At 37.6% G+C, this 12,794-nt stretch overlaps 1 protein-coding gene across 1 annotated transcript; it reads right to left on the bottom strand.

Moving 5' to 3' along the window:
• Positions 1-4,925: 4,925 nt before the first annotated feature.
• On the bottom strand, positions 4,926-11,981 carry RNFT1 (ring finger protein, transmembrane 1). Its single transcript, XM_009955148.2, has 8 exons — positions 11,606-11,981; positions 11,202-11,278; positions 10,476-10,576; positions 9,705-9,858; positions 7,873-8,031; positions 6,971-7,036; positions 6,019-6,120; positions 4,926-5,816 (listed from the first exon to the last, which is right to left on the bottom strand). Exons 1-8 carry the CDS (start codon positions 11,979-11,981, stop codon positions 5,682-5,684), a joined length of 1,170 nt encoding a protein of 389 aa, XP_009953450.1. The 3' UTR covers positions 4,926-5,681.
• Positions 11,982-12,794: the final 813 nt, after the last annotated feature.

Genomic DNA, 12,794 nt, shown 5'->3' with positions numbered 1-12,794 from the left:
ATTCTGGTGACATGTTGGGAAACTGAAATCAAAATGCTCACGTGTGTTTGTATTATGCATATTTGCAAATACTCAACACTTCAAGCAGTGCCTCTGTGCCACTTGCTAACATGGGTTTCCTAACATGTTTACTGAGCATAAAGGAACTTGGTTTAAAAAAAAAAAAAAAGTAATTTTTTTTTTTTGAGGCAGATCTCTCTTGGTCCTAGTTACAGCTAACAGTTGCTTTTTGGTTGGCTGGATATAATTGTCCAGTAGAATTGGTTTAATATGGCTGGCAAGAATGGCAAGAGTTGTTTGTCTGAATTCATGGATTAATTACAGATACAATTCATCGGTTCTAAAAGTAAATTTCATGTACTGTCAATGTTTCATCCCATAGATTATAAGTTTAATTCCCTACCATAACTGTGAAACTTTTGGAGTGTGACTCGGACAGCAAGCACACACTATGCAATATGGTTTATCCTGTATTTATTTGTAAAAATATCAGACATAGATCCTCTATATATATATAATAGTGTCAAAATTACTAGTTGTGAACTAAGGGGAGTGGAGTTCTAGCTCCTGTCTGGCTATTTCAGATAAGTGCAGAATGCATTGAATATTGGAGAGCTTAACAAGTGCTTTCTTTTGTTCATTTAAAAATGTCTTAAATTTTTCATTAGAGTATAGAATCTTATTTTTTTTATTTTGTACAAGCTGCGCTTTTTTAATTATAATCACTGAAAAATTCACTATAATTTGATTTTATAGGATTTTTGTAGCATTACAAAAATATAGTAAAACTGAGGTTAATACCTGTTGTGGCTAACCGTATAAAAGTATTAAATCTTAAACTTGAACAAAAGTCATATTTTTTTTTACCAGATAAATAGGGAAATATTTTGTTCTGCAGGTCATTATCACAAAAGGTTTATAGGTCGGCTGTGTTACCAGCAGTTTTCCTTTTCCCATTCGATGCAGAAACTTTTCTGGTATAAGATATTCAGAATTTCATCATTTTTCTCTGTGGGAGTGATGCATACATTTGATGCCATTCGTGTACTAAATTGTAATTTTGGGAATGCTGGAATAATTCCTACCAAGACTGTCTTAATTGTGCCATCTGACATTTGAATGTCATCCTGGTATTAGCTCATAATAAAAGATTAAATGAGTCAATTGTTCTTTCGAATATCTCTTTTTTTTTGTCTTGCTATCTAAAAGCTGAACTGCTGGAGAACATTGAATATTTGAGTCCACTCTAACTATACAGTGGTTGTTTACTTTGGGTCTATTCTCTTTTTAATATTGACTCCCAACCTGCTCTCACTGTTCATCAAAAAGCGCATCATGCAGTGAGGGACATTACTGTTGTTCTTAGGACAGATGCTTGGGTTTTGGTTGGTTTTTGTAAAAATTCCGTCTCTACAGCAGGATAGTTGCTGTCTCATTTTCCCAGCTTGGAGGGAAATCCTTTACCCTAAGGGATAAAGGAGGAGGAGAACAAGGCAAATGACTTAAATATTCTGCCTGCAGATCCTTGATGAAGTACTGTATGCAGTTCCTCTGTATGAACTTCTACAGATTGTTCTCTTCTAGATTAACTTGGCTTTGTAGCTGTCTTCAAGAAACACGCTTGAGCTGCCTTAGTAGAAATAAAGGTAATCCCTCTTCTGTTTTTCATCTTTCACAGTTTACTGGAACTAAATATACTCAACTGCTGAATGAGATGGATGTGAATAGCAATGAAATGCAAATTTAAAAATCAGCTAATCCAAGTGACTTTTTTTAGGAAGTAGGTAGGCCCTAAGTATAACTGTGGATCCAAATCACTGTCTTTCATGTCAGCTTTGAAGGGAAAGAGAGGGAGGAAGAGCTCCACTTCGAACTTAAAGGATGTCTCAGATGCTAGTTCTGATCGGTCTGTCTTGCCAAGGGCTGGTACCTTCACCTAGGTTCTTGGGCTGTTAAAAAGTGGCTATTGATTGCCGTTTGTCATCCTCTTCTCTGTTCTGTCTCCTGCAGAGTCAGACATGTGCTGGGTGTCTGTGTGTCTGTATGTTTGGAAAGCAGGGCAGCTACCCTGGCCTGAGTGGGCTTGGTAAGGAAGAGTTGCATCTTAAAAGCATGATGCTGACAAGCGGATCAGAGAGGATGTCATTCATGGATGTAAGTGATGCACTTTTTTTCCCCTCTGTAACTAAGACGAGAATGACTTGTTTCATTTATGAAGTGTAAATCTAAATGGTTGATCAAAAATCTCTTTTTAGTTTGTTTTCTAATAAAATGTCTTTGATAATATTACTGGGTTTGGATAATTTTCACTTGATCTTAAAGGAAAAAAACCTCATCAACAGAGAGACAGAGTAAAAGACAAATTGTTCCCTGGCCCTATCTCTGACCAATATCCACCTTTTTCTAGTAAAGTGTTACTGCTGTGTGGTAGACAAAGACCAAAGATCAGCAACAACCCAGGGCTGACTTAAAGCGCTGCCACCATGTCTTGTTGTGCTCCATAAAATAGTCATGGTGAACTTTACAGGCCAGGTGACACTGTCGAGTTCTTGTGTTGATTTCTTTTTTTTCTTAACCACAAGTGTAATACTTCTACATCAGTTTCGTATTTTTTAGTAATAATGCTGGCCTTGCATACAGTCCTTGATGCCTTAATTCCTCAATGTACGGTATCTTTCTCAGATACTGAACTACCTGTTGAGGTAAGTAGTTTATGAATACTTTTGTTCTATAGCAAAAGAATATTTACTTCAGGTTCATTTCTTTCAAATTTCCCTGCATACTTTGAGCATATTGTGTAAAGCAGCATGTTTCCTGCTCTGTAACTACCTTCATCTTAGGTCTGCCAGTCCAAGCTGTTGGTCCTGACAGATTTGCACTGTCTGTAGAGTCTGTGACTCTGTTCTGTGCTGGAACAGCGAGCTTCCTTCTCACTATTCCCTGCTGCATTGGCAACAGGGAAGCTATTTACTCATCTTGGGCATAAGGCAGCCAGAAAGTGTACTTGTTTCTCAGCTTTTTTCCCTTAGCAGGGTAGTGGCTCTGCTTTCAGACAACTGTTTGTATTAAGCAGCTGGTGCATCTCGGAATCTGCACCTTCCCAGTTAGTACTTCAGGAATGGACTGGGTGATTCAGACGTACTGCTCTAAAAAGATTTTTGAAAGTCTGTCACAGAGTACTGGAGTTCTGATGAATGGCTACCCATTACTGGTAGGCATCGAATTTAATCTACGTTCAAGTATTAGGAAGTGCATTTCATTGCTCTAACATCATATCCAAGTGTAATGAATTTTAGTTTCTGTTTTTCTGAGAGGATTTTTGAATTAAAAATTGATTAAGCTCTTGGTATTAGCATTTCAGGAAAAGCTAATCCAGGATAAATTAAAATTTTTATTTTACCCAGTATTTTAGAAAGGGTTGGTTATTCTGCCCTCATAAACTCTGTATTGGGCTTAGACACGCATTTTACTTGCACAAACTAAGCCTTTTTTAAAGGTGCTATCTATTTGTTGACTAAATTAAATACAGCACTCTGATTGTTTCCACAGTACTCGCACAGTGTCTGTATGAATTAAAAAAAAAACCTTAAAACACTGTTTAGCTAAACTGCATGTTCATGATTAATTTTGGGAAAGTCTAAAAATGATAGTGTAAGCCAGTGAGCTGCCAGAGTCTCTGTGGGCCCATCAGAGATTAAGGATCCAACCTGAAGTTCCCACTACTCTCTCTTGTTCCTTGACTGAATCAGTTCCTGTCCGTCTCTCAAGGGAAGTTCTGCTGCAGCAGCAGTCTGAATATCAGCACTGATGAAATTTAGACAACAAACTGCTCTGATCTTGTATGAACTTCAAATGCAAGCTAAGGCCTAGCTAGAGCTCTCTGAGGAAACAGAGAGCAGTTTGTTCTGACAATACTGGAGGTACAGGCACAAGCCCGTTACAGCACAGCTCGGGCTGTGGCCAAGCTCTGATTCTTCCCTGCCACCCGCAGGAGTGCCCTAACACCATTCAGCTGCGCATTCTCCAAACTAAGTACCTCATCTCCTGGGAAAGGCTTCCCTGAGGACCAGTCCCTTCTACTCCCAAAGTTTCCAATTACAGACTCGGAAGCTTTTGCGTGGTTTCTTTAAGCTGGAGTCTTCTTTTCCCCAGTCACTCGGATACCACGGTGGAACAATCCTAGGGCACGTTTACTCTGAACCGCAGTAAACTTCAAAAAAAATACAATTAGCAAATATACAGCATGCTGTAGCAAAACCCAGGTTCAACATAAAATGCTGCCTCTTAGCTTGCATCTCCCCTCTCATTAGATTTTTATTCAGAATGTTACAATTCTACTAGTATTAGACTTTCTGCTGTACCTTTAAGGCCATGCTGCCGTCATGCCCTGTCAGCCTATAAATCTGTCTGTGTCAGCTGCAACTTTGTAGTACTCTGTCGCTCTGCCTGGCCATTTGAGTTGCTACAGCATTGATCAAGTAAGTGTTTAGCTTTTTAATTGGTGGGTTTTTTTTTCTGGAGTTTAAAAGTTTCCTAAAGGTATCCAGTTGAGACAAACTCAAGTTAATGGCAGCTCAATTTCACTTTGCTGTAACATAATTATTTGAGTGGGTTTTTTCAGTCTTATCTGAATAGCAAGGTGAAAAAAAGACAAGCAGGAAAAAAAAAGTGAGATTATATGTAAGTTAGGTCTGTAATTAGCATAAGGACTAGTCATGAATAAGTTGTAGCATTTGGAGGTATTTTTCTTGGTTTTCAGAGACATTAGTTTAACAGGAAAAGTACACCTAGCAGTGAGCTGTTATGTGCTTACATGTAAGTTAATACTGAAACAGTAAGGAATCTTGTTTCTTTATTCAACATGCACCAAACAAATAGATTTAAATGCATTTATTCTCTCTGATTTTTATGCATACTACAGATTGCAAATATAGTATAAAATAGATTCTCCCCTCTTAGAAAATCTGGTTCCTGTTATGACAAAAATATAGTATTAAAGGTTTGTTTTAAAAATACCAACTTTATAAAATGCTAAGTAAAAAACTAACATCAGTGTTTGGTTTATCTATTAAGCCAAAGATCCATTGGAAATCTACAAGAACCTAAAGGGGAAATGTGTTATTCTTGTGGCTTATCTCCAGGTACAGTGAGAAATAGTTGGTGTTACAGGGGATGAATAAGAAGCTAATTCCTCTCATCTGTTGGGCAAGCATTAAAGGATCTTTGATGCCAACTGACAAGCAGCTATAATTCTCACTGTAGTTCAGAGTATAAAATTTGCTTATAATCTTAATAAAATCGGTAGGTCAGCCTTCAGTTTGAGTTATGTCGGAAGGATAAATACAATTTAGTACAGTTTGGAACTCTAGCTAAACTTTAAATAAAACGTAGAATTAAGAAGCTGCTGCAAGAAGTGATGCAATGTTTTTCAAGGACTTGTTTCCTACAAGAATCACAAGAGAAGCTATGCTGGCTTTTCTGCATTCATTCTGAAAACTTACTTTTCTATACTTAAGAAGGTCAAGTTAACATTTCTGCGCTGTTTTAAGAACTGGAACATTTCATAGAAGAATGGTATCTAGAATTTGCAAACTCATTCCGTGTGCCACCTACAATTTAATCTGCAGTAAACTGAACAACCTTAGCTTGAACAAACAAACTGCAAAACAAGTTGACATGCTTTAGAAAATCTGTAGATGCATAGATGTAGCTCCATCCTTCCACTTGTTAACATGGTCTGAAACAACAGTTCTGCAGAGTGGACACGTTTTTTCTCTATTAAACCATAAAGAGATGCATTCTTCACAAAATGTGTGCTGTAATGAAAAGAATGAGAACTTAGAGCTTCTAAGCTCTTCCATTTATAAGTCGGTATATTATTTGCATAGCCGGATTTCTAGAAATAATCAGAAGATATACACTCACTAATCTAACTTCACGTTCTTTTGTTTACCAGTTGTTTAAAATATTCTTAAGTTTGAAAAAAAAAAAAACCACAGTTCTGATTTCATGTATTACCTGACAAATAAGCAGAATAGGCTTCTGAAATTCAGCTTGGCAGATTGAACAAATATCATCCGATTCAGAACACTGTCTCTTGCTAGCTGTCACCCCATAGTGCTGTAAAACAAGATATTTTCAACAGATACTAGTTTTTAGCGGCAGGAAAAAGCCAAAACAAAACACAAAAATACCAGGAGAGAAAGGAACAGGGAATAAGGGCTGCTATGTCAGGAAAACCATTCAATCCCTAATCCAGTGAAATGTTGCTAAGTTTTTTAATAGTTGTCTTGGGGCATAAAGCTTATATGCTCCTACTTGCCATGCTGTCTCGTTAGATCTTCCCCTGATCACAGTTGCTGGAAAAATCTGTAGCAGTTTTATTTTAACAGTGACCTCTGAGCACAACACTGTGTTAAGTTCCAATTTGATTAAGATAGCACTTGGGAAACGGGAGGTGCTTTATTATTCTTTCAATTCAACGACACTGTGCTCCAAAATGTTCTGTACATTTTACTGCACAAATAGCAGACTCTAAATAATACCTCTTACTACAGAGAAAGATGACCCAGAAACGTACAGCTCTAACAGAAGTTACTTGCATGTCAATTATTTGGGCTTCAGTTCTCACTATATTTCAGCATAAAGCTCTGCCTGCATCCAACCAATATTTATTCCAGTTAGGAAGCAGGACAAAAAGGGTATGTTATTTCACATATCTGTTTATCTGAAGGGACATGCAGAGTAGATTTTTGGGGGGTTTTTGTTGTTGTTGTTGAGATGACAATGTAATCATGTACTCAAGGAATTCAGACTGGAATTCAAATGGGAGTATACAGGGTTTACTTGAAAAATGCAGTTGTCTATTGCTAGAACAATACAGAGTAATATAGGAATGAGGTATTTATAAAAGAAGTATTTTCATATAAATTGGGTTTATTGTTTCGTCATAAGAGAATTCAGTACTCACTGGTCGTGTACAAAATATCCGTAAGACCTGCCTGAAGTTTCTCAATTGTCCAAAAAAGCTCAAAAGCTGAAATGGGAAAGAAAACCTGAGTTATGCTTAGTATTTTTCTCTGTGAACTAACAAAGCTTCCAAGCTTTTGTGCATATTCCAACACTAGAAGTCTCACTGCTAGTTTGATGTTGGCAGGAACTTAAGCAAAGCTATAGTTCAGGCTGACCCTATTTTAGTTGCTTTAATATGTAACCAAACTAAGAATTTAGCCTGAAGTTTTTTTCCCAGTAGGTGTCTGTTCTTTAAAAGAGAAAGTGTTGAGGTTCTGAAATTAAGCACTCAGGTGATGTATTATCAGCATTATTATCATATATGCAATAGTCTTTAGACTCCTAATTAATATACCATAGCATTATAAAGTATTTCTCATGTTCAAAGCCAAACTATACTGACTTTGGTTACATTTGGAGCAGATAGCTTTTTGGTGAAGTAGACAGCCTGTATGAATGCTTATGTTTAACTTGTTTAGCATCACACAGGATACTCTAGCAGAAAGAAAATCTGTTTTCCTGGAAAATGCTGATTCTTTTAGCTATGAATTTTACCTTTATTTTTGCAAGCTCTTTTCCCCAATATCTGATAACAGTCTGATCAGCATCTGATGTGAAGGGTCCTATAGTAACGGTGTTCTTTGCTGTGCAACCCAAATCCATTCCCAGAACAGGTGTAGGAAAAAGATGATTTAGTGTCCTGAGCCAGTTCTCCTATCTTTGGAAGGCTGTATCAGTTAAACTGAAGCATCGAGTCAGTTCAAACACAGAGGAACTTTCAGAAACATGTTAGTTTATGTGTTTCTAACCTTCCAGTGATAATTACTGCTAAATAGTTTGTGGAATATAAAGCTTACATACTTTTAGGATGAGGTAGACAAGGCCCAGCAATATCCCAAGGGTCCATCCTAGTACACTGTCCAGCTCCCCATAGCCAATAAGATAACGGAACCAAACTGGTATGGGGACAAACATACGGTAATACTGGCAGAGTTCTTCTAACAGCATGTACCAGTAGCCCTAAGCAAGACATGCAAAGGAATCGCTCAAGATTTAAAACACAAAGGATTTTTAAAATACAGAGAAAAGATGCATTGTCATTCTTCCGAGTAACATCTCATAATATCTTGAAACAACAACTAAATATGAAGCATGAAAAAGAATAAAGACCAGATGATGGGTCTTGCCACAACTGTACAAATAACAGTAACATGACTGCTATACTGCAGAAAATCAAATTAACAGGCTAAAATAGGATGGCTTTGTTAGATGCCTACCTACTTAACAATGCTATCAGACTTAACTTCACAGGCATTAAAAAAAGAAAATGAAAGTTACATGAAACTAAGACAAATTTGGTCATGTAGATCAGCTTGTCATTAGCAGAGTTGTGTCATGCATTCAGAATTAAAAAATGAGAGTAAGGCCCATTCTTATTATTAACAAACATAAATTGCAAACTGTTTTCCTGTAAACATTATTTCATGTCTGTGTAAGAAGCCTTATCTTGTGATAATTAACTCCTATATAGGAAGGGGTGATAAGAGGGGCCAGGAAAGAAGCATAGAGTAGCTGGACTGAACAGGTAAACAGAGTTCAATGACACCCTAAAAATTACTGAATAACATCTACAAAGCACAAGTGTCGTGCACCGAGCACTCTGTCTGTATGCATGTATGATCACAGATATTTAGCTTAGCTCTTACTTTATTTTCTTAAGTTTGTCTTTAAAACTGTATTTGTAACAGGGAAGAAGTACTCTTTCTATAATGTGCATTGGATAATGCCACAATTTGCCACTATTGACAAGATTCCTTTTTTAATTTAGTCACAGTTGGTGTAATGGAATTTTCAATAACTTTTTTTGATGTTTTATCACTAGCTCTAGAAAAAAATAGAGATCTTGATTATAAACCGGTATTTAGAGAAATCAGTTGTACCTGACAAAAACTTGTCCTGGTACCCTTTAAGAGATAAAACCTACCAAAACATCCTGACCAAATACTACCACATACAAACTGTACTTGATTGATTTTTTTATTTTTTATTTTTTTTTTTTGGAACCAGTGCTATTTTGACATAAAATTTAATTGGTTTTGCCTGTCTCACCTCAGGAAGCAGATAAAAATAAATACCCCACCAACCTGTGTAGGCTTCTATGAAAATTACTAAACTTCACTGGTTTGAAGCATTAAGTTATGAATCAAATTCATTGACCTGACACAAATATTGCTTAAGTTTATTAACAAAAAGAAAATTCAGAATTATTTTTTGAAGAGACAGAAAAAACAGCTCTTTGCATGCACCCATCTTAAAATCTTCCCATGTCAGTTACTGTCAAGCACGTTAAAAATTTACTGTGCTTCAGCTGCTCCATGCTAACCGCCTGCATACACATTCTTACATTGCAGCAGATAAAAGGTTTCTTCATCCCCCCCACTTAGAGACAGAAATAAACCCATTTATCTGATGACACAATACAAGCAATTGTTTCAGATCAGACTGTAAACCTTCCTTAGCACCAAACAGGAAAGAACATGAAATCCACAGGGTTTTCTTGCCCACAGCGTAGTGGTGGATTATATACAGACCTTTGATTAAAAAGACTTTTCTCTGGGTAGAATGTAATAATTAGCTAATCATACTGTAAAAGAATCTTCATAAGGAAGCAAAAATATAGCTTGTTTCCTTACCTTGGATTTAAAGGACATCATAAAGGAAGGCACCAAGAGAATAAAGCACTTGAAGCCCATGAACAGGAATTTCAGAATAAAGTCTGTGACTCCCACAATCCAAAGTACCTCCCAGAAGTTCATAAAATCCACAGTAGGGTTTAAGAAGATTAAGCTACAAAAAGAAGTATCAGAAGTTACCAGAGCACCCTGTTTAGAGGAAAGCATAACCAGAGATTATCACAGCAGGTTTAATTAAAAAAGGAAACGTGGTTTACACAGAGGAAAAATATTTGCCAAGAAAAGGAACTCTTTATTGTAAATTGATCATTTATGATCTCTGGCAACTTTTCCATTTTTGAACCTTCTTTCTTGTGTCTTCATCACAACAAGGTAGGCTTGCTTTCTCATTTCAGCAAGACAGCATTTGACTGACTTACAGCCAAGCCTGGAGCTGCAGAATGGTAAAAGAAAAGAAAGAAACTGGAGACAGGAACTCCGTAGAGCCCCAGAATGTCATATGCAGTATTCTGAAGGCAAGGGTCAAAGCCAGGAATCAAAGCCAGCTACATTCCCCACGGGACAGCACTGCCATTAAGTTGAATATGGGGTCTGATCTTGCAAATTCCAACGTGCTGTTCAGTTCGGCAGCAGAGGAGGAACGGAGATTAAAATTAAAGAGAAACCAATGCCACAATTAAAGAAAAGCAGCAGCAGCCCAGATAAAATGTTCCTAGTTAATATTTAATCTGAAGTAATTTATGATGAGAGTAGAGATGTTCCTCTACTTACCTGTAATACAGTGACTGAGAATGAAAGGTGTAATACAAGAGGAGAGATGATCCAGTTAGGTATACGAGTAACCAAGCACATTGCAATTTAGAGCACCGTTCCTGTAAGATAATTGTAAAGACGTATTACGGTCCTTATCTTGGTCTCAGTGTCTTAAATCTATCTCCAGAGCACTTAGCCTGTTGCACCTGAACACAGTTACTACTAGAGGATTTTATCTTAGTGGGTTTAGGCCAAATAAAATAGACTCAAGGGAATGGTAAAGCAGTTATTTTAATGTTTTCAACATAATAATTTCTATGTGCATCACGGTTTGTTCTAAAAACACAACCAAAACCCACCCCACTGTGAAGAAACAACAGATTTTCCTTTGGGAATGAACAGACGCAGCTGAAAGGCTAAAGTGTCAATGGCTATTTGATTCCACAAATAGTTAAGAAGGTCTTCCAGAAATTCCAAAAAGCTTTTATCAGTTGAAGTGATTTCAGTATTCAAAGTTGGGAGGGAAAGGGGATGAGGACATTTTTTGAATTTTGCAAACCTTACTTAATTCCAGAAGGTCTACACGGTAGAGAAGCATTAAGACTTTACTTCCATCTTGAAACCTTGACCCCTAATGTTATTAGGTAAATAAAACAGTGTATCTCCATTCACATTTCTTTTCAAAATTGATGGATAAAGGTCTTGGTTAACTTACAGAATTTTGTTGCATAGGGTGATACTTACTCTTAGAAAAACCTGATTTACTATGCTTTTGTTTGCATACATATAAGTTGTTAGCAGCCCAATTCCAAGAGAAATGCCTATTAGGAAAAAAGGGTCAGTTATACACAAGAAAATAAAAAAAAAAATTACTGAACTGGATTAAAAAACCAGCCACTTCTAGTATGGCTTTGTAATTATAATTAATAGCTCAGACTATCAAGCCAGAATAATTAAGCGCATTGTACATTTGCCAGCAAAGGAAACAGAAGCCACTGAAATGTAGTTTAGTAAATCTCTCTTTCTGATGGATAAAGCAAATAAAAATAAAGCTAAAAATAAATTGAATTATATTTCAGGCATGGTTATTAGTATATCTTATTGGGGGGAGGGTCTGTTCCCTCAGACCTTATTTTGTTATACTCTACCAATTATATGCTGCATGATCAATTTGACACACAGAATCAAGATATACGGCAGACTTTTGTGCAGCCACTGGAGGAGGTATCTCAGCTCTGAGAGGGAGCTGCCGCTGTGTTCCTCTGAGTCTGGAGTGGAATCATCGAGCCCCCCTGCTTCGCTGTGGCCATGTCCCTGCGAGCGACTTTGGGAACCTGGCCTCGACTGCCGGGAACTCGCATTTTCTCTGGCTTCTCCCACAGCAGAGTTTAGCTGTATGCGAACATCTCCACTGTGATGGCACGAGCTCTCTCCTGACAGCCTCGCCGCGTGGGCGCTCTGAGAAGATGAAGAGTCATCACCACTCCCTTGGATGTTGTGGAGGTGACTGCAGTTTGGTTGCATGGTGGGATTTTTTTCTGGGCCAGATTCTTGCTGTTTTGTCTCCTGGAGTGGGGAGACAAAAAGTCATAGTTGAAGGAAGAGATAACTAGTTAAGGGGGAAAAAAAAAAAGCAGCAACAAAAACCACCCCACAAAAATACAACAGATTGTACAGAGTGATTGCCTGCATGAAGTGAAGATTCTCCTTCTGAGAGATACCGTCTGTCTTTGTTCTGAAAGCTGGTACGCTGGGTTTGCACCCTGTCTCCATGGGGCAACTTTCTCTGTGCCATATGAAATGGCTTCCTTTCATTCACGTGCAGATTTTGCAGCCTGCAGTGAACCTGGCTGCCTTAGTGAAATCTAAAGTTGCTTCAGTGCAAATCAGAACAGCAAAAGCTGCTAAATAAGAGACCAGCACTAGCTTGTATAGAGGAGATCTTAGCAGTGCTGCGTAATTTCACAAAAATAGTAACAGCAGTAGGCCAATGAAGGAGCAAACAATGATGGGAAGGAAGCAAGGGGTACATTTACATCCATCCATAAAATGGTAAGCATTTGTTCAGAGACAAGTCTAGTCAAAAGCCAGTGGATGCTTAAAATTGAGGGCCATTATGAGATTAATGAGATTATCCTGTCTGGGTAAGTGAGCAGAACCAGGTTAGTCCATTTTGTAAGAAGCATTTAAAAGAGCCTGGACCATATGGTCCAGGTGAAAAAAGAAATGGAGCCAATAAGCAGTAATCCAACAGTGACACCACCCAAATGAGGTCATCTTTATCTTTCCTGTGGCATCTTTCTGCTGTCTTCTGGGCAGTTTTTCACTCCTGCGTCA

The sequence above is a fragment of the Leptosomus discolor genome, chromosome 18 (assembly GCF_034619465.1).
Source record: "Leptosomus discolor isolate bLepDis1 chromosome 18, bLepDis1.hap2, whole genome shotgun sequence".
Taxonomy (NCBI): Eukaryota; Metazoa; Chordata; class Aves; order Leptosomiformes; family Leptosomidae; genus Leptosomus; species Leptosomus discolor.
Note: the sequence above shows the minus strand (reverse complement) of the source record. Positions and strands in the feature narration are given on the sequence as shown.

Bases quoted from the DNA above. Each gene is read 5' to 3' on its own strand.
- RNFT1 (XM_009955148.2), bottom strand. From the start codon at position 11,981: ATGCAACCAAACTGCAGTCACCTCCACAACATCCAAGGGAGTGGTGAT. The intron at 6,121-6,970 runs GTGAGTACTGAA...CTTGTTTTACAG, and splicing joins GGATATTTTGTACACGACCA to CACTATGGGGTGACAGCTAG. The intron at 5,817-6,018 runs GTAATACATGAA...TTTTCATTACAG, and splicing joins CTATTCTGCTTATTTGTCAG to CACACATTTTGTGAAGAATG.